Raw genomic sequence first — 18692 nt, forward strand, 5'->3', positions numbered from 1 at the left:
TATTTTCGCGCATGGGCAGTTAAATGCGCAGTCAGCAAAAAGTCAGTTTGCAACAGCGTAAGACAAGAGGGGCTGGATCAGCCATGTTTTAATTCTTATTTTTTATAAATTATTTATTCAACGCCACTAGGTGCTTTCTTTTGGGTGTTTATTGTTTTTCCTGTTTATTTTCGCGCATGCGCAGTTAAATGCGCAGTCGGAAATGACAGCGAGTTGATCAGCCATGTTTTAATTCTTATTTTTTAAGAATTATTTGTTTCGATGCCACTGCTCTCTCCTCAATTTTGCATGACATACGCATGATCATGCACATGCGCATATTATACAAACATGAGAAGAAAACAGTGGCATCGAACAAATAATTCTTAAAAAATAAAAATTGAAACATGGCTGATCCAGCCCCTCATGTCCTATGCTGTTGCAAACTGACTTTCCGCTGACTGCGCATTCAACTGCGCATGCGTAAAAATAAACAGGAAAAAAAATAAACACCCATAAGAAAGCGCCTATTTTCTCTTCAAGTTTGCATGACATACGTGCGCATATACATACATGATCATGCGCATTAAAGTAAAAAAAAAATAAATACACAAAAGAAAGCACCCATAAAAATAAACATACGCGCACGAACAGTAATAACGACTCGATTTTCATACTTCATCAATTAATAGATATTGAAGGATAATAATCGTTTTCGAAATTATTGATTGAAGTTTTTGAATCAAGTCCGTATACCGGTATGAAATGAGCGTTAGGATGAAATTGTGTCGAGAACGATTATTTGTTGCAAACGGGCTTTTTTTTTTTTATCGTTTGGTTAGTATGACATACTGTCAAACATAACCGATGACTTTCCAGTCATTAAATAAAAAACATTATATTTATTTATTGTGTTGAAAATGTCAAATTTTGTACCAGAAAGTGATGATCCCAGGAAAAAATCGTCAGATCAAATCAGATCTAATTTGAGCGATTTTGATCTGGCTCAGATAAGATTTGATCTAGTCAGATCAAATTTGATCTGGTTTCAGATCTGACTAGATCAAACTAGATCAAACTTGATCTGAACCCAGATCAAACTTGATCTGCGCCCTGATCAAATCTTATCTGACCAGATCAATTTTGATCAAATCAGATTTGACTAGATCAAACTTGATCTGCTCTTAGATCAAACTAGATCACGGGCGAATGAATGTTTAAGAAGACAAATTTTTCTTACGTTTTATAATCACTGCCGTGGTTAAGTAGGTAAGGCTCTGGATTTTCGCACCAGAAGCATTGAGTTCAAGTCCGAGTGATGTCAATTATTTATCGTAAAAATATAGAATTCTCAATTGTATTTCATTGGAAGTATAAGAAGAAAAGCCAAATTCTTCAATCGAGCATTTACTAATTTGAAATTATTTTTATTAAATTAATAAATTTTTATCCAGATCAAGTTAGATCAAGTCAGATCTGAAATTGTCCAATAATCCTTATCTGACTTGATCTGGTCAGATCTGATTTGATCTGATTTGATCTGACGATTTTTCCCTGGGATTTGCGGAAAGCATTGATTTTCTGTTTTCATTTGAACAAAAGTGCTGCAGAGTCGCATCGAATGCTTGTCGAGGCATATGGTGATCATGCTCTATCAGAAGCAACTTGTAAACGATGGTTTCAACGGTTTCGGGATAATGATTTTAATGTGATAAATGAAAAACGTGGTAGACCACCAAAAAAGTTTGAAGATGCTGAACTGCAAGCAATATTCGATGAAGATGATACTTTAAGTCAAAAACGAATGGCAGAAATGTTAAATGTTGCACAACAAACAATTTGTGACCGTTTGAAAGCTATGGGACAGATCCAAAAGTGTGGAAAATGGGTGCCACATAAATTGAATGCAAGACAAATGGAAAACCGGAAAAGCACTTGTGAAATTTTGTTACAAAGACACGAAAGAAAATCAGTCTTGCATCGGATCGTCACTGGCGATGAAAAATGGATTTATTTTAAGAATCACAAACGAAGAAAATCATGGATTAATCTGGGACAACCATCAAATTCGACCGCAACACCGGATCGTTTCGGCAAAAAGGCAATGCTTTGTGTTTGGTGGGATCAGAAAAGTGTGGTGTATCATGAGCTTCTCAGACCTGGTGAAACTGTTAATACCATTCGCTACAAACAACAAATGATCGATTTGAACGATGCATTGATCGAGAAACGACCAGAATGGGCCGCGGCCAGAAGACACGGCAAAGTAATTTTGTTACACGACAATGCACCTGCACACAAAGCAAAACCGGTTCAAGAAACAATTAAAACGCTTGGCTGGGAGTTGTTACCCCACCCGCCGTATTCACCAGACTTGTCCCCATCCGAATACTATTTGTTTTCATCTATGGGGCACGCATTGGCAGAGGAGCACTTCGATTCCTACGAAGAAGTCGAAAATTGGGTATCTGATTGGTTTGCTTCGAAAGAAAAACGTTTCTACTGGCGCGGTATCCACAAATTGCCCGAAAGGTGGTTAAAATGTGTAGAAAGCGATGGTCAATATTTTGAATAAATTTGTTTAACTTCCTATTTAGAACGAGTCATTCATTTCCACAAAAAAACGCTTATTTCATAAACTAGTAACTAGTAAATAGTAAATACAAACCAGTACTGCACTACTATAAACGATATAAAAGTTACATTATATTTCAGTAGTCTCAAGAATACACCAAATTCGTTTCTCAATTCAGCTTCCAACACCCGTATTCACGGGGCAAAATTGTTCTCATTAGGGCTTTTTTTTCCGCTGATGGTGCTTGACAAAATTTTTTTTATATAGATATCATATAGATAAGCTTCACAAACGCCACCATCGGAAAAAAAACGCCCTAATGAGAACATCCTCTGAATACGGGTGCAGTTTTATTATATTCTGAATTCTAATGGCTAACTTTCGCTTATAAACATAGCCGACATAATTCTGAGCGATCTGAGCATGCGCAAAACGTAAAATTACTAGAGAAATCACGTTAAAAGGGGATATATCACTAATTTTATGAGAATTAGGTCGGACATGTTTACAAGTTCGATATATAGCGGTGTCTCCACGCTATAGAAATCTCATGCAAGTTCTTGCACGAAAAAATGGAACATGTCCCATTGGCTGCGATAGTCTTGCAAGGCTTTTAAAGGCTGATTTCCACCAAAATTCTAGTAATTATCTAGTGATGAAAGATCTTGCAAGCATTTCTATAGCGTGGAGACACCGCTGAACTCAACTTATTGCGCACGCTCAGTGCGTCTTAATACACTAGGTGCTTTCTTTTGTGTATTTATTTTTTTTCCTGTTTATTTTCACGCATGCGTAGTTGAATGCGCAGTCAGCAAAAAGTTTGCAACAACATAGCTATCAAGTTTCAATTTTTATTTTTTAAGAATTATTTGTTCGACGCCACTGTTCTCTCATCAAGTTTGCATGACAGGCGCATGTGCATGATCATATTATGCAAACATGATAAGAGAACAGTGGCATCGAACAAATAATTCTTAAAAAATAAAAATTGAAACATGGCTGATCCAGCCCCTCATGTACACAAAAGAAAGCACCTATTGCTGACGAGAATTGTTTTTTGGCGGAAACAACTTCACTGGTTCCAGGGAGAAAAAAAAAGAAAAAAACGTTGATAGCTGTATTTACTTATATTCTGAATTTTATGATAGTTATTTTTTATAAATTAAGCGTAATACTTTTCCAAAATTGGAATAATTGATTTGGAAGTATTAACACTAAAGATTTATTATAAAAGAACATAAAAATATTTTTCATAATAGTAATAATCGAAAAAAATTTCTTCTTTTACCAACAAATATATATTGTCTTGATAATTTATTTATCTTGGTATTAACTGTCGAAGGACTTCAAATGCCAATTTAGCATTCAGAAGTTCTAAATTTTTGAAATCAGCTGAATCAATAATTGATAGATTTTGTTTAATGAATTCAATAGCTTTGTTTTTTAATTTTTCAGCATCATAAAGATTGGCAACAAATAATGTATCAATAACAGATTCAGCTGTCATTTTTGCCATTATATTAATTTCACACATTAAAAATAATTCATCAATTTGATACTTGTGAGCAGCACCAAGGAGATCATGGGCACAGTTATCAATATTTGATGGTGGTTTTTCAGTATAAATATACTCCAACATTTGATTTACAATATCAGCATCAAAATCTTCAATTATAACACGATTATCTTCTGATTCTTTCATTGATTCATGGTCAAACATTGCTGAAAATACTGGACTTTTGATAGACAACATCATCTTGTGAGCTTTTATTTCTTCGTCATCTACTTCAAGAATAACATCACTAAACTTTTCATTTTCAAGACAAGATAATAAACCAGATATTAATTGACTTTTAGGCTCTTCTTTGGGTGCATCATCAATAGTATATGATGCTAAATTTTTCTGTACTGTTTTAATTTTTATTATTATTGTTAATGCATCATTTGACAACCATCTTGAAGGATTATTTTCAATAAGCTCCAATAAGTCTGTTTCAGTGATTATAAAATAATTCCAACCACCGCCCATTGAACCTGGAGAAGCACTATCACTTAATTGATGTTGTTTTATTTCAAAAATATCTTTAAAATCTTTATCGACTATTGCAATTCCTGTAGGATGTGTTGAAGGCTCAGTAAAGCTTGAATTACCGTCCAATCTGCTCGAACTAAGCTGAAATGCTGCTGAAGAATTATTGAAGTTTGGATAAAAATTAAGACACCACGAATACTTCTCAAGTTCACTGCAACCAGGGTCATTTCCTGACATAAATAGTGGTGATGCAATTTTTTCACCTACATTTTTTGGACAAGTTGAAGAAAAATTCTCAATTGTCCATGAAAATATATCAATTCTGTCAGCTAATGTTGGATAAATTTCAGTTTTTCGCTTGATTATCGTTGACATGCTTTCCTGTCGAAAAAACAAAAAAAATTAATATGATGATTAATGTTATTAAAACAATGTATTAACTCACTTGTTTTTTTTTATTTTGCAATAGAATTTTATTTGATGCTCTGCTTTGAGTTTTGACGTTTTGTTTGACTGTTTGGCAGTGTTTGGTTGTGTTTTGTTGTGACTTGTAAAAGTTGTAAACTGCGTTTGTGTGCGTACTGCCAGAGTTGTATTTAATCGTATTTTTTAATCGTAATACGTATATTTAACATAGTTGTATATCGTAATCGTATGTATATTAATACTATAACTGTCATTTACGTCAATTTATTATTTATGTCATATTGTCAAATGTCAATTGACAATTTGACATGCCTTACAAAATTATTTTTATGATTTAAAGTTGGTATGAATGTTTGTACGAAAATGTCGAACCAAAAGAAAAAACCAAGCTTTAAAAACATGAAACATTTGTAAAAATGCTGTGTTTATTTTTAAAACAAGAAAATTTATTTTATAATAATAAATGTACCTATTACATTATTATTATTTATTATAATCATTAATAATTATCGACGCACATAATATATCGATCGGTTGTATAGATTTTTCGATTAATCGATTGTTTTATTAAAAGGTTTATCGATGATGATGAAGCGTCCCATGAGGGGATTCCCATAATACTCAAAAGTCAAAACTCAAAAGTCAAAACCAGTCAAAAGCAGTCAAAAGTCAAAACCCATTGTGCCTAGGGCTGCTATCGCTGCTATAATGCCTTGTGCCTCGGTCTCATACTCTCATTTTCATCACGGATCAGCCTGAGTTAAATTGTACAAATACGCGAATTTGATTATCCCAAAAAGAAATTTATTAGTCTAAAAACGGATATTAATTAACACAATCATGTCAGTACTTGCTGGACCTAACCAGGATTCCATTAAACTTATAATGTCAAACCGTATGGAAACTTGTGAATTTACATATGAATGGACAATTGAAAATTTTCGTCAGCGGACTGAAAAAGTAATTATTATATCACCAAGTATTTCATCTCATTATTCTAATTTTAACGATAAATGGATTTTGAAAATATATCCAAGTTATACTGATTGGGAAATTTCATCATATGTATTTGTTGATCTACAGCTTCAATCATTCAATAATACTTCACAATTACAAACAAAATGTAAAATATCAATTAATAATAGAAACGAAATAACTAAAGAATATAATTTTAGTAAATTTCCACAACAAATTACATGGAACAATTATATTTTATGTTCAGACTTGTTAAATCAAATGAACGGATATTTACAAAATGATGAACTTAAAATTTGTTGTACAATAATAATGTCTAAAAAACTAACAAATAAGTCTGATGTTATTTCAACATTTAATAGAACACAACAGTTGAGTATAGACTTGAAGAAACTTTTGTTAAATAAAAAATCAGCTGATGTTACTATTCAAGTGGGTCAAAAATCATTTCGTGCAATTAAAGGAATTCTTGCAGTACGCAGTCCTGTTTTTGCTGCAATGTTTGATCATGAACAATTCAAAGAAAATGAAAAAGATGAAGTTGTCATAGAAGATGTTGAAGAAGATGTTTTTGAAGAATTTTTACATTTTATTTATACTGATGAATCACCAAAAACTAACAAAATGCCAATGGAACTAGTTGCTGTTGCTGAAAAATATCAGGTTAATTGTCTTAAAAATATTTGTGAAGAAGTAATTTACGAAACGATAAATTTTGATAATATTGCAAGTATACTTGTTTGTTCTGATAAATATAATCTTAAAAAACTGAATGACAAATGTTTAAAATTTATGAAAAAAAATTTACGAGCTGTTTTGTTAAATGAGACATTTCAAGTTGATCAAAAAAAACATCCTGAAGTTTTCTTAAGTGTTCTTCAGCAGTTGCTGTTGTCATAAAATAAAAAATATCCATTTTTTTAAAGTTTAATTTATTTTATTAACTTTATCAAATAACTTACTTAATTTTTTCAAAACCACTATTGTAATAGAAAAAAAATATTGAAAAATAAATTTCTTCAGTTCAGTTTATTTTGAAAATTAAATACTATTTTTAAATTAATTATTTTGATATAAAATTCAACTGTCAGGTATTTATGATAATATTCAAAATTTATAATAATTATTATATATACAAATTTAAAAAAAAAAACTTGTGATTATCTTAAAATAATTTTATTAAGTATATAGAATTTCATCTTGAACTTGTTTTAAATTTCGTGGTGCAATACTTGCTGCATCAATATATAAATACACCTAGTGGCCCACGGACATGAAACAACACTTTCTAATAAATTTTTCCTCCTTTTTTTCACAAAGATCATGCTGTTTTGAAAGCAATATGTATACAACAAGCAATTTGTAGCAAGAAGTAAGTAGCTATTCCAGATTTTATTTTTAGAAATATGTATACATTATTTTATCATGCCATTTACTTGAATGAGAAAAAAAAAATTGTGTACATTTTTTTTTTTTTTTTCCATAATAATGAACGTCTACGACGACATATAAAATATTTGAGAAATCATGAAAACATGAGCTCAATACTAGTAACAACTTTTTTTATTTTTATGTTTTATTCGTGAATTTAAGTTTTTCAAATTTTATTTGTGATCATCTTGGTTTTCCGGCCGTTAGAACCCCGGTCAATTTTCTTACTCTAGTGGAAGTTCACTGCCCATTTTGTCTTTTTGACATGATCTGGTTTGATCATGTTTTTGATGTTTATTATGTTTCACTCAGTTCGTTACACACTTATCAATAAAGATATAGTTTCACACCGTTTTTTGGATTAATATTTCGTTATTTTGGTATAAAACAACAAGAACCAATTTATTGAAAATGTAAATGGTAAATTAAACTATTTCATATTATTTACATTACTTTTATAGTCTAATACTTCATTGGTATATTTATCATTACAGTATATCATTTTATTTGCTGTGTAGTCTTCAAAGTTGGCAGATTTTATTGAGTGTGAGCTAAAAGAACGTCTCATCCTCGTGGTAGTAAATATACTTGTATTTTTGGCTCAGTATCTTTTGTTGTTAGACATGCCAATGTGAGACTTACATACCCACAAAAATATCAATTAATCATGGATATGAAACTAAAGAACAATTAGAACATGATTTTGGTAAATATCCAAATAAAATTAAAAACGATAATTATATTTCACAACCAACCTTGTTTAAATCATTTATTGAATGTATATAAAATGATGAAGTTCAAGTTTATTGTACAATTACGATTCCTAAAAAGCAACCAACCAAATAATTCTTATAAAATTCAACATTCAATGGAAAACCACAACTGAGTAAAGCCAAGAATAAATATAGAAATTGAATAAAATTTATATAAAAAATATTAATAATTTTTAAATTCTAAAATGCAGTGTTTGTTCATATTAAAAAATCTTATTATATATAGTAAAAAAACGTTAATAGTTTTATTATTATTAATTATCGACGTATATAATATATCGATCGATTGTATAAATATTTCGATTAATTGATTAATTTATCAAAAGGTTTATCGATGTTGAACCATCTGCTTGCATCGACCATGAGGGCCATGAGGTTTCATATTAATTATCTTAATTATATTTATACTGATGAATCACCAAATGCTGACCGAATGCCGATGGAATTAGTGAATTACTTGCTGTTACTGAAAAATATCAGGTTGTTTGTCTTAAAAATATTTGTGAGAGAATAATATGCTCAACGATAAATATTGAAAATGTTGCAATTATACTTGTTTGCTCTGATAGATATAATCTTAAAAAAATGTATGAAACGTGTTTAGAATTTATAAAAAAAAAGTTACGAGCTGTCTTGTCAAATGAAACATTTAAAATTTACAAAAAAAACACCCTGAAGCGTCGCGCCAATTTCCCATAAATAATACCTAAAACCTAAAACTCATTGTGCATTTGTGCCCCATATCAGTGCCTACTATACTGCCTATAAATAATGAGAATCTCACATTTTTTTATCGTGAATAAGTCTGAGTTAAGTTGTACAAATACGTAAATACGATTGTGCCAAAAAAAAAAAAAAAAAATTTGTTAGTCTGAAAAGTAAAAACGAATATTAATTAACACAATCATGTCAATAGTTGCTGATTCAGATAGCATTAAACTAACAACTATAAAGTCAAACCAAGACACCGTTACTGGTATGGAAAATTGTGAATTTACATATGAATGGACAATTAAAAACTGCAATGAAGTTTATGGCGACAAAATTAAATCACCAAGTTTTTCATCTCATTATTCTGGTTTCGACGATGAATGGATTTTGACATTTTGTCCAACTGATGATCAATCCGGTTATTATTCACATTTTTCCGTGAAGCTCCAACTTCAATCGTTCAATAAAACTTCACAATTACAAACAAAATGTAAAATATCAATTAATAATAAAAATGAAATAACTAAAGAATATATTTTCCGTGAACGTCTAGAAAAGATTAAATGGGATGGATATATTTCAACTTCAGACTTTGTTGAACCCGAAAATGGATATGTACAGAATAATGAACTTAAAATTTGTTGTACAATAACAATGTCTAAAAAACTAACAAATAAATCTAATGTAATTTCATCAATTGATGCAAGAAAACAACTGAGTGTCGACTGGAAAAAACTTTTTTTAAGTGAAAAATCAGCTGATGTTACCATTAAAGTGGGTCAAAAATCATTTCGTGCAATCAAAGGAATTCTTGCAGTACGCAGTCCTGTTTTTGCTGCAATGTTCAGTCATGAAAAATTCAAAGAAAATGAAAAAAATGAAGTTGTCATAGAAGATGTTGAAGAAGATGTTTTTGAAGAATTTTTACATTTTATTTATACTGGTGAATCACCAAAAGTTAACAAAATGATATGGAACTACTTGCTGTTGCTGAAAAATATCAGGTTGATTGTCCTAAAAATATTTGTGAAGAAGTAATTTGCGAATCGATAAATTTTGATAGTATTGCAAGTATACTTGTTTGCTCTGATAGATATAATCTCAAAAAATTGAATGAAAAATGTTTAGAATTTACGAAAAACAATTTGAAAGCTGTTATGTTAAATAAAAAATTTCAAGATTACAAGAAAAAATATCCTGAAGTTTTTGTAGGTGTTCTTGAATCTTGAGCACTTGCTTATGTCATAAAATGTAGAATATTCATTGGTGTTTTGTTTAACAAAAAAACCTTCAGTTTGATATATTTTATTAACATTATTTGAGATAACTTACTTTATATTTTTCTAAGCCTATTATAATAAAAAAAAAAAATGTTGAAACGCAAATTTTCATCAATAGATTCATTATTTTACTATTTTCATTATCCTTTGTTTAGCTGGTAAGTTATTTTTGAAAAATAAATATTATTTTCAAATTCATGATTTTGTTGTTATTATAGACATATTATTGTGTTACATAATGAATAGTGGAACTTGCAATCATGAATCAGTTGAATAAGCCACATGGTTATTCTCTGATAATATAAAGTAATAATAAAGTTTATTGTAATAATTATCAACAATTACATTACTACATTACTTTTCATGCGTATTTTGTAATTTATTATAAAAAAAGTTTATGAAAATTTATGAATAATAATAAAAATACAAAGAAACAACCTTCAATTCCAAGTTACACTATATGTATTATAATTGATATAATATAATGAAATAAAATTATACAAACTACTTATATGAATTCGTTTTTTTTTTTTTTTTTTACCAACAAATATATTGTCTCGATAATAAATTCATTTGTTTAATATTAACTGTCGAAGAATTTCAAATGCCAAATTAGCATTTTGAATTTCTAAATTTTTAAAAGCAGCTGACTCAATAATTGATACATTTTGTTCAACAAATTCAACAGCTTTGTTTTTTAATCTTTGAGCATCATAAAGATTGGCAATAATTAATGTATCAACAACATTTTCAGCTGTCATTTTTTCCATTAAATGAATTTCACACATTATTAATAATTCATCAATTTGATACTTGTGAGCAACACCAACGAGATCATGAACACAGTTATCAATATTTGATGGTGTTTTTTCAGTGTAAATATACTCCAACATTTGTTTGATAACATCAGCATCAGTATCCTCAATTATGACACGATTATCTTTTGATTCTTTCATTGATTCATGATTAAACATTGCTGAAAAAACTGGACTTTTGATAGACAACATCATCTTGTGAGCTTTTATCTCTTTTCCATCTACTTCAAGAATAACATCACTAAACTTTTCATTTTCAAGACAAGATAATAAACCAGATATTAATTGGCTTTTAGGCTCTTCTTTGGGTGCATCATCAATTGTATGTGGTGCTAAATTTTTCTGTACCGTTTCAATTTTAATTCTTATCGTTAATGCATCATTTGGCAACCATCTTGAAGGATGTTGTTGAGCAGTCTTCAATAAGTTCTGTCCCACGTTGATAAAATAACTCCAACCACCGCCCTTTAAAGGTGGAGAAACACGACAGTCATTCAATTGATCTTGTTTGATTGTAAAAATATTTTCCAAATCTTCATTGACTACTGCAATTTCTGTAGGTGTATGTGTAAAAGGCTTAGTGTCGCTTACAATTTTTTCTTTCCTGATTGGATAAAACCCAAATGCTGAATTACCAAAAAAATTCGGAATAAATTCAAGATTCCAACTAAAGGTTTGAAGCCCCGCACTGCTGTCCATGCAGGCAGGAGCAAATCGTGTTTCTGACTCAAATAGCGGTGATACAATTTTCTTTACTTGGGTGAAATGGAGTTCAGAAAAATGTTCAATTGTCCATAAAAATACCTCAGTTTTGCGAGTTTCAGTTTTTTCTCTGATTATGGTCGACATGTCTTTTTTTGTCAAAAAATAAAAAAATCAAGTTAATATGATGAATAATATTTATAACAATGTATCGGCTTACCTGTTTTTTATATTTTGCAAAAAAATTCTATATTCGACGCTTTGATTTGATGTTGCGTTCGTGTGTACGGACACTTGGACAGTATTGTGAAATTGTGTTATTTAGGCGTCTGTTAACGGAATTCCGTGGCTGAAATATGCTTAATACCTTTCTGTACAAAGTTTAAGAGGGCCGCTGAAAACTGAAAAATAAAATAAAGTCAAAGGTAATTAAATCAATTTCGAGGCATTCGCTATCGTTCTATGCTGCTCTATGCAGTGAGGTCATTAAAAATAAAATTATTAAATGATTTTTCTTTACCCCAGTAAAGAAAATAGATAAAAAATTAATAATAGTTAATATTCGTCATCATTCTTAGTAATACCAGAGCTAGTGCGTATATACGCGTGTAAAAGTTATTATTTCAACTTATCAGAATTTCATAAACATTCGTATTAAAATAGTAATAAAAAAAAAAAAATCATTTCATTTATTGGAACGTATACAAAATATAAGTTTAAAAAATTGATTCATATTGAAATTTATCTATGAGATTATTTTTTTCTAATAATATTATATTGTTTTGTTTTTTAAAAAAAAAATTAAATGGTTTTTTATAGTTACACGCTTATCTTTAATAAAATCTTTTTTGATCAAAGTCGACTCATTAGTCGACTCATCGGTTTACAAAACTATTGTGTCAGCTATTACTGCCTAAAAAATTTTGTATATTAAAAAAACATTATGATGTTTTTGTTGATAAAAGAAAAAAAAACCGACAATAAAATAATATTATTTCATGAAAATATTCTGAACGTGATGAATATCTTTTTTATATTTAATATCAATTAATATTTATTTATAATGATAACCTATATATTTTTAAATTTGATCTTTTATATTTGATATAAAATCAAAGTTGGAAGTATCGATTTATTAAAAAAGTGATCACTTGAGTCATTGATGCCACGAGAAAAAAAAATTACAGAATGATCAAGCAATGGACTTAATATCCATATTTTAATTTACAAATATACTATTGGTCTATTTTAAAATTTATAAAGATTAAAATTAAACGTATTCAATAAATTTTCACTTACCACAGTAATGATAATATCCAAAAATATTGAGCTGGCTATATTTACGTGACGACAATAAATATCTTTATCATAAAAGTGATGGCCACCCGAGTGAGTTTAATCAAGACCTCGTTAATGATAGTCACTCTTCGAAACTATGAATAAAAATAATGATAACGAATATCATTCTTAGTGATGGCAGAGCTAATGCGTATGGGTGTCGAAAAATTAATTATCTTCCTCCAAAAACTTGAAATATTATCGACAGCTAATATTTCTTGTCAGTAAAATATTTCTACCTTATCAAAACGTAAATTTTTGAAGAAATGAAAATTATTGTGGCTCGTGCCATTACACGTGTTTAATTGTATACCACAAACGTGATTATAACAATATAACGCATGCGTGGCTTTGAAAAAAGTTTCATCATATGTTGTAATCTAAGAAAATTATTTCCATTATTGGATATTTTATGTACGACGTGGCCAGTGTACTGGGTAGACTATTATTAATTAATCACTACAAGAATGAAAAGATCTAGCTGCATAGCCATTATTGGCATAATTAGTACAATCCTAATTGTTTGTTCCATTGGGGTGAGTAAAAATTATTCAGGGATGTGATCATAAAAAATTGAGTGTCAATTGATATATCAATTTATAAGTCATGTATATTTTGAAAATAAAAATTGTGGACTACATAGTATAACAAAATGACAAATAGTCATATATGTATACATTTTCACGAGCTCAATAAAAATTCAATATAAATGGGTATTAAAATAAATTATTCATCATATATGATTCAATTCATTTGACAAATAGAAACTTATGAAAAAAAAACCAACATAATGCTTTCAATATTGTATTTTCAATGACAACGTGGCACTGATAACGTAAGCTAACTGTATACCGATAGTCAATCCGATGTCACATCAACGCTACCCCTCGGGGCCTTTGTTTTTCGGTCGAATCTCTTTTTTTTTCCAATCAAAATAAAAATAATCTTATTAAAAGAATGGAATAATATATGATTTTGGAATAAATTTATTTTATAGAAAATAATATTACATTTTTATTTGATTATTAAATCGATACGAGTAATAGTAAAAATATACGTCGAGTAGTAATGCATTAGGTCATTGATGGCCATTATATAACTTTTATTTATTAAATCTTTCGATATATATTTTTTTATTTCAATGTAACATTTGGAAATAAAAATACACGTATATATGTGTGTGTGCGTGTGTGTGATAGATAATTAGAGAAAATTGTAAACGCTGTATAATAATTAATAAAAGTTCAGTCAAACTAAATTTTAAATACATTTCTTTTTAAACGATAATTCGTGATAGATTCAGGGTCAACGAAAACTGCAACGGCCGCACACATGGTCTGCAGATCAGCCAAATGATGATGGTTTAAAAAATGGTAACAGCATTGGACCGAAAAATAACATGACCAAAGACCAATCAACAACACAAAGTAAGTTATTAATTTATTTTCAATTTTGATTGATAATTAATGTTTTTTTTTAAACCCTATGTTGTAATTGCTATGATTGAATTCGTTTGTGGACAAACAGAAATTATTATCACTTCGATTTCTACACTTTTAGCTAAATATTTTTTTTTTGATTTCAAATTTTTTTATATCATATCTGGATATGTGTTCCAGAACAAACAGGCATTATTTTCACTTCAAGTTTTTTACCTACAAATAACAAATGTCAATAATAACTTTATTTATTTAAATATAAAAAATTCTGATATTCTGTTAATTAACAAATTTCTAGCAACAATAAAAAAAAAAAAAAAAATCGTAATCTTGTAGAGTTTTAAAAAAAAACCATCCTGGCAAAAAATTGCATCCATGATTTGTACTTAGTTTTCTTAATATTTCGAGTTTAAAATTTTTTCATTATCTATTTTTATCAACAATTATTTAACTAATAATTCAAATTTTTCTTTTCATATCCTTGGCTGTAGATCTTTTCAATACCTTTAATTTAAGCCTATTTCAAGCTCTCTATCTTAAATAGTTTAGAAGATATGAACATTATTTATTTTTTGCGAGTGATTTCAATACGTAAGGCTTCGCCTCCGTAAAATTCTTTTTTAAATTTTATTTTATAATTTTTATAAATGCGAATTTATGTTTCAGCACAAAATTACAAAGCATACTTTTGTAATTCAAGTTCAGTCTTTTACATATTGAGTATTTGTAATGAGTCTTCAACCTGGGGTATTCATATGGCCAACAGAGGTTTAACAACTCTTCCACACGAAGTATTTGATGGATTGAAATTTCTACATTATTTGGATTTGAAATCGAACAAACTGACAAGTCTCGAACCCGATACGTTCATAACCTTGTCTAGTCTTATATTTTTAGATATCGGTAATAATAGTATAACATTTCTTCCACATGGAGTTTTTAATGGATTGAAATCTCTTACTTATTTGAATTTAGAATCAAATAGACTGTCAAGTCTCGAGAATAATACTTTCAATGATTTATTCAATCTAAAAACTTTAGATATCAGAAATAATCGTTTAACATCTCTTCGACAAAAAGTATTTACTGGCTTAGAATCTCTAACTTATTTGAATTTAGAATCAAATAGACTGACAAGTCTCGAGAATAATGCTTTCAATGATTTATTCAATCTAAAAACGTTATATATCAGTAATAATAAATTAACATCTCTTCGACAAGAAGTATTTTATGGATTGGATTCTCTAACTTGGTTGAGTTTGTCATCAAATAAACTCACAAGTCTTGAGCCCAACACGTTTGATATCATGTCAAATCTCATATTTTTATATATCAGTAATAATAGCTTAACATCTCTTCCACAAAAAGCATTTAATGAATTAAAATCTCTAACTTATTTGAAATTAGATTCAAACAAACTGACTCGTCTTGAGAGTAATACTTTTAATAATTTGTCCAAGCTCAAACACTTAGACATCAGTAATAACAGTTTAACTGACCTTCCATATGACATTTTTAATAAAAATCAAAACCTTGTGTTCTTGTGTTTACAATCAAACGAGCTCATTGAATCCGAGCCTAACATTTTCACCAATTTAAATCAGCTATCATTGCTCAATCTTGAACATAATAAATTTAGTCTAACGGGAAACCATAAAAAATCAATTTTAAAAAGTATGAAACAGCAAACTTACGATGAATCTACTTCGTATGATATTATAGAGAATAAACCCTGCCCTTTATAGCATTAATATATATATATATAATACTTTCTATTTACATACTTTTGTACTTTGAATAAGATTATGTTCAATTTCAACATCCAAATAACATTCAAATAAAAGTTATGCTACAACAAACCATATAGTTTTGTCTTTTCATTATCCTTTTAGGTTCCACTATACATTTTTTACGGAGGCAAAGCCATACGTATTGAAATCACTCGCAAAAAATAAATAATGTTCATATCTTATAAACTATTTAAGATAGAGAGTTTGAAATAGGCTTAAATTAAAGGTATTCAAAAGATCTACAACCAAATATATGAAAGTAAAAATTTGGATTATTAGTTAAATAATTGTTGATAAAAATAGATAATGAAAAAATTTTAAACTCGAAATATTAAGAAAACTAAGTACAAATCATGGATGCAATTTTTTGCCAGGATGGTTTTTTTTAAAACTCTACAAGATTACGATTTTTTTTTTTTTTTTATTGTTGCTAGAAATTTGTTAATTAACAGAAAATCAGAATTTGTGTTTTTTTAGACACTTCATAACTTTTTTAAAAATTATCTTACAGAGTTCTATTTGGTCTTAAAATTTTCCTCAGCAAAATCTCTACAGCCAAGACTATATTTGAAATAACCCGTGTAGGAATCGCCAAGCATGGAAACATGGCCATACACTGGCCGATAAACGGCAGCCCATGATTGGTAGCCAAGCAAGGGCCATTAATGGGATATACTTGGCAAACGATCGGTCCATTATTGTGTTGCCAAGATTGGCAGTCTTGTCTTGGCCAACGTCTGGCCATTAATTGGCTGGCCATTTAATGGCTGCCGTTCATTGGCCGATCCTTGGCAAATTAATGGCTGGCCATTTAATGGGTACCATTCATCGGCCAATTCATGGCAAATTCATGGCTGGCCATTCAATGGCTGCCGTTCATCGGCCAATTCATGGCAAATTCATGGCTGGCCATTTAATGGCTACTGTTCATCGGCCAATTCATGGCAAATTCATGGCTGGCCATTCAATGGCTACCGTTCATCGGCCAATTCATGGCAAATTCATGGCTGGCCATTTAATGGCTACTGTTCATCGGCCAATTCATGGCAAATTCATGGCTGGCCATTCAATGGCTACCGTTCATCGGCCAATTCATGGCAAATTCATGGCTGGCCATTTAATGGCTGACGTTCATCGGCCAATTCATGGCAAATTCATGGCTGGCCATTAATGGCCACCGTTCATCGGCCAATTAATGGCAAATTCATGGCTGGCCATTTAATGGCTGCCGTTCATCGGCCAATTCATGGCAAATTCATGGCTGGCCATTAATGGCTGCCGTTCATCGGCCAATTCATGGCAAATTCATGGCTGGCCATTAATGGCTACCAACCATCAGCTAATTTTTGACAAAAAAAAAAAGAAGACAATAGAAAAAAAAAATTCAACAATGGAGCATTAAAATTAAATGAATAAATAAATATATTTGTATTTGAATAATCATCTTCAAAAAAGTCTACAAAGTCTACGAGTGAACTTAATTACTACAAGAGAACAAAAAACTTTCGAAATATATATATCGCGCTCGTGGCTCAGTTAGTTAAAGCATAAGTTTAGTGTAGGTTTAGGTTTTCGGTCGAGAGTTCGCGCCCCGCGAGAGGCAGGAAAAAAAAAACATTTATTATAAAAAAAAACAGAGTTGGACTCGATAATCTATATATGCAATTGAAAAAAAAAATATTTTTTTTATTTTTATTTATAAAAAAATTGATTTCGCAAGTAGTGGGCCAATCTTGGCAAATGTTAATGGGACAATCTTGGCAAATTTTAATGGGCCAATCTTGGCAAATGTTAATGGGCCAATCTTGGCAAATGTTAATGGGCCAATAATGGCAGCCAATATTAGAATGGTGTAACGCGCCAGGCCCGGCGTATGAGTGGCCCATTAATGGCAGCCCATTAATGGCAAAATTTCGCCATGCATCGGCCGTTACATGGCCGTGTTGTAGTCTCCTACACGGGAATTAAAAACACCCATTTTCAATTGTAAGACGATTGTTTATAATAATAGGTGTCATTGCGAACTTTGTAATGAATGAAGGGTTTTTAAAAACTTTAGCAATTTTTATAAAGAATTTTTCGAATGCAACATAATTTTTTTGTGTTTATTTATTCAAAAGTTATCGGGTGTCCAAGCAATTACCGATTTATTATTTACAACGATTTCTTTTAAATAAAAAGTTTGTACGCATGCGCTAATCAAAAAATGTATTTCGATCGGTAAGTCGGTATTTCTTTTTATCGAACTTTCATTTAAAATAGTAATAGATTAAAATTAAAAAAAATAAAAATAGTAAAAGTTTTTGATCTAAGTAGAAAAATAAGATAACTGTTAAGATTATTTTTAGAAATTAAATTACAACTAGAAAAGAAACAACAAATATATATACAGAGTGTCCTATTTTAATTTATCAATTGATTTTTTT

At 29.8% G+C, this 18692-nt stretch overlaps 4 protein-coding genes across 4 annotated transcripts; 2 read left to right on the forward strand and 2 right to left on the reverse strand.

Moving 5' to 3' along the window:
- Positions 1-3864: 3864 nt before the first annotated feature.
- Positions 3865-5312, reverse strand: LOC122849584 (speckle-type POZ protein-like). Its single transcript, XM_044148348.1, has 2 exons — positions 5032-5312; positions 3865-4967 (listed from the first exon to the last, which is right to left on the reverse strand). Exon 2 carries the CDS (start codon positions 4959-4961, stop codon positions 3873-3875), a length of 1089 nt encoding a protein of 362 aa, XP_044004283.1. The 5' UTR covers positions 4962-4967; positions 5032-5312; the 3' UTR covers positions 3865-3872.
- A 540-nt stretch (positions 5313-5852) lies between these two features.
- On the forward strand, positions 5853-6887 carry LOC122850551 (speckle-type POZ protein B-like). Its single transcript, XM_044149682.1, has one exon. The coding sequence runs from the start codon at positions 5853-5855 to the stop codon at positions 6885-6887; it is 1035 nt and encodes a 344-aa protein (XP_044005617.1).
- Positions 6888-9097: 2210 nt separating this feature from the next.
- LOC122850552 (speckle-type POZ protein-like A) lies at positions 9098-10421 on the forward strand. Its single transcript, XM_044149683.1, has 4 exons — positions 9098-9320; positions 9432-9859; positions 10338-10340; positions 10401-10421. Exons 1-4 carry the CDS (start codon positions 9098-9100, stop codon positions 10419-10421), a joined length of 675 nt encoding a protein of 224 aa, XP_044005618.1.
- Positions 10422-10751: 330 nt separating this feature from the next.
- Positions 10752-11846, reverse strand: LOC122850553 (TD and POZ domain-containing protein 3-like). Its single transcript, XM_044149684.1, has 2 exons — positions 10996-11846; positions 10752-10884 (listed from the first exon to the last, which is right to left on the reverse strand). The coding sequence occupies exons 1-2, from the start codon at positions 11844-11846 to the stop codon at positions 10752-10754; spliced, it is 984 nt and encodes a 327-aa protein (XP_044005619.1).
- Positions 11847-18692: the final 6846 nt, after the last annotated feature.

The sequence above is a fragment of the Aphidius gifuensis genome, linkage group LG2, assembly GCF_014905175.1.
Source record: "Aphidius gifuensis isolate YNYX2018 linkage group LG2, ASM1490517v1, whole genome shotgun sequence".
Taxonomy (NCBI): Eukaryota; Metazoa; Arthropoda; class Insecta; order Hymenoptera; family Braconidae; genus Aphidius; species Aphidius gifuensis.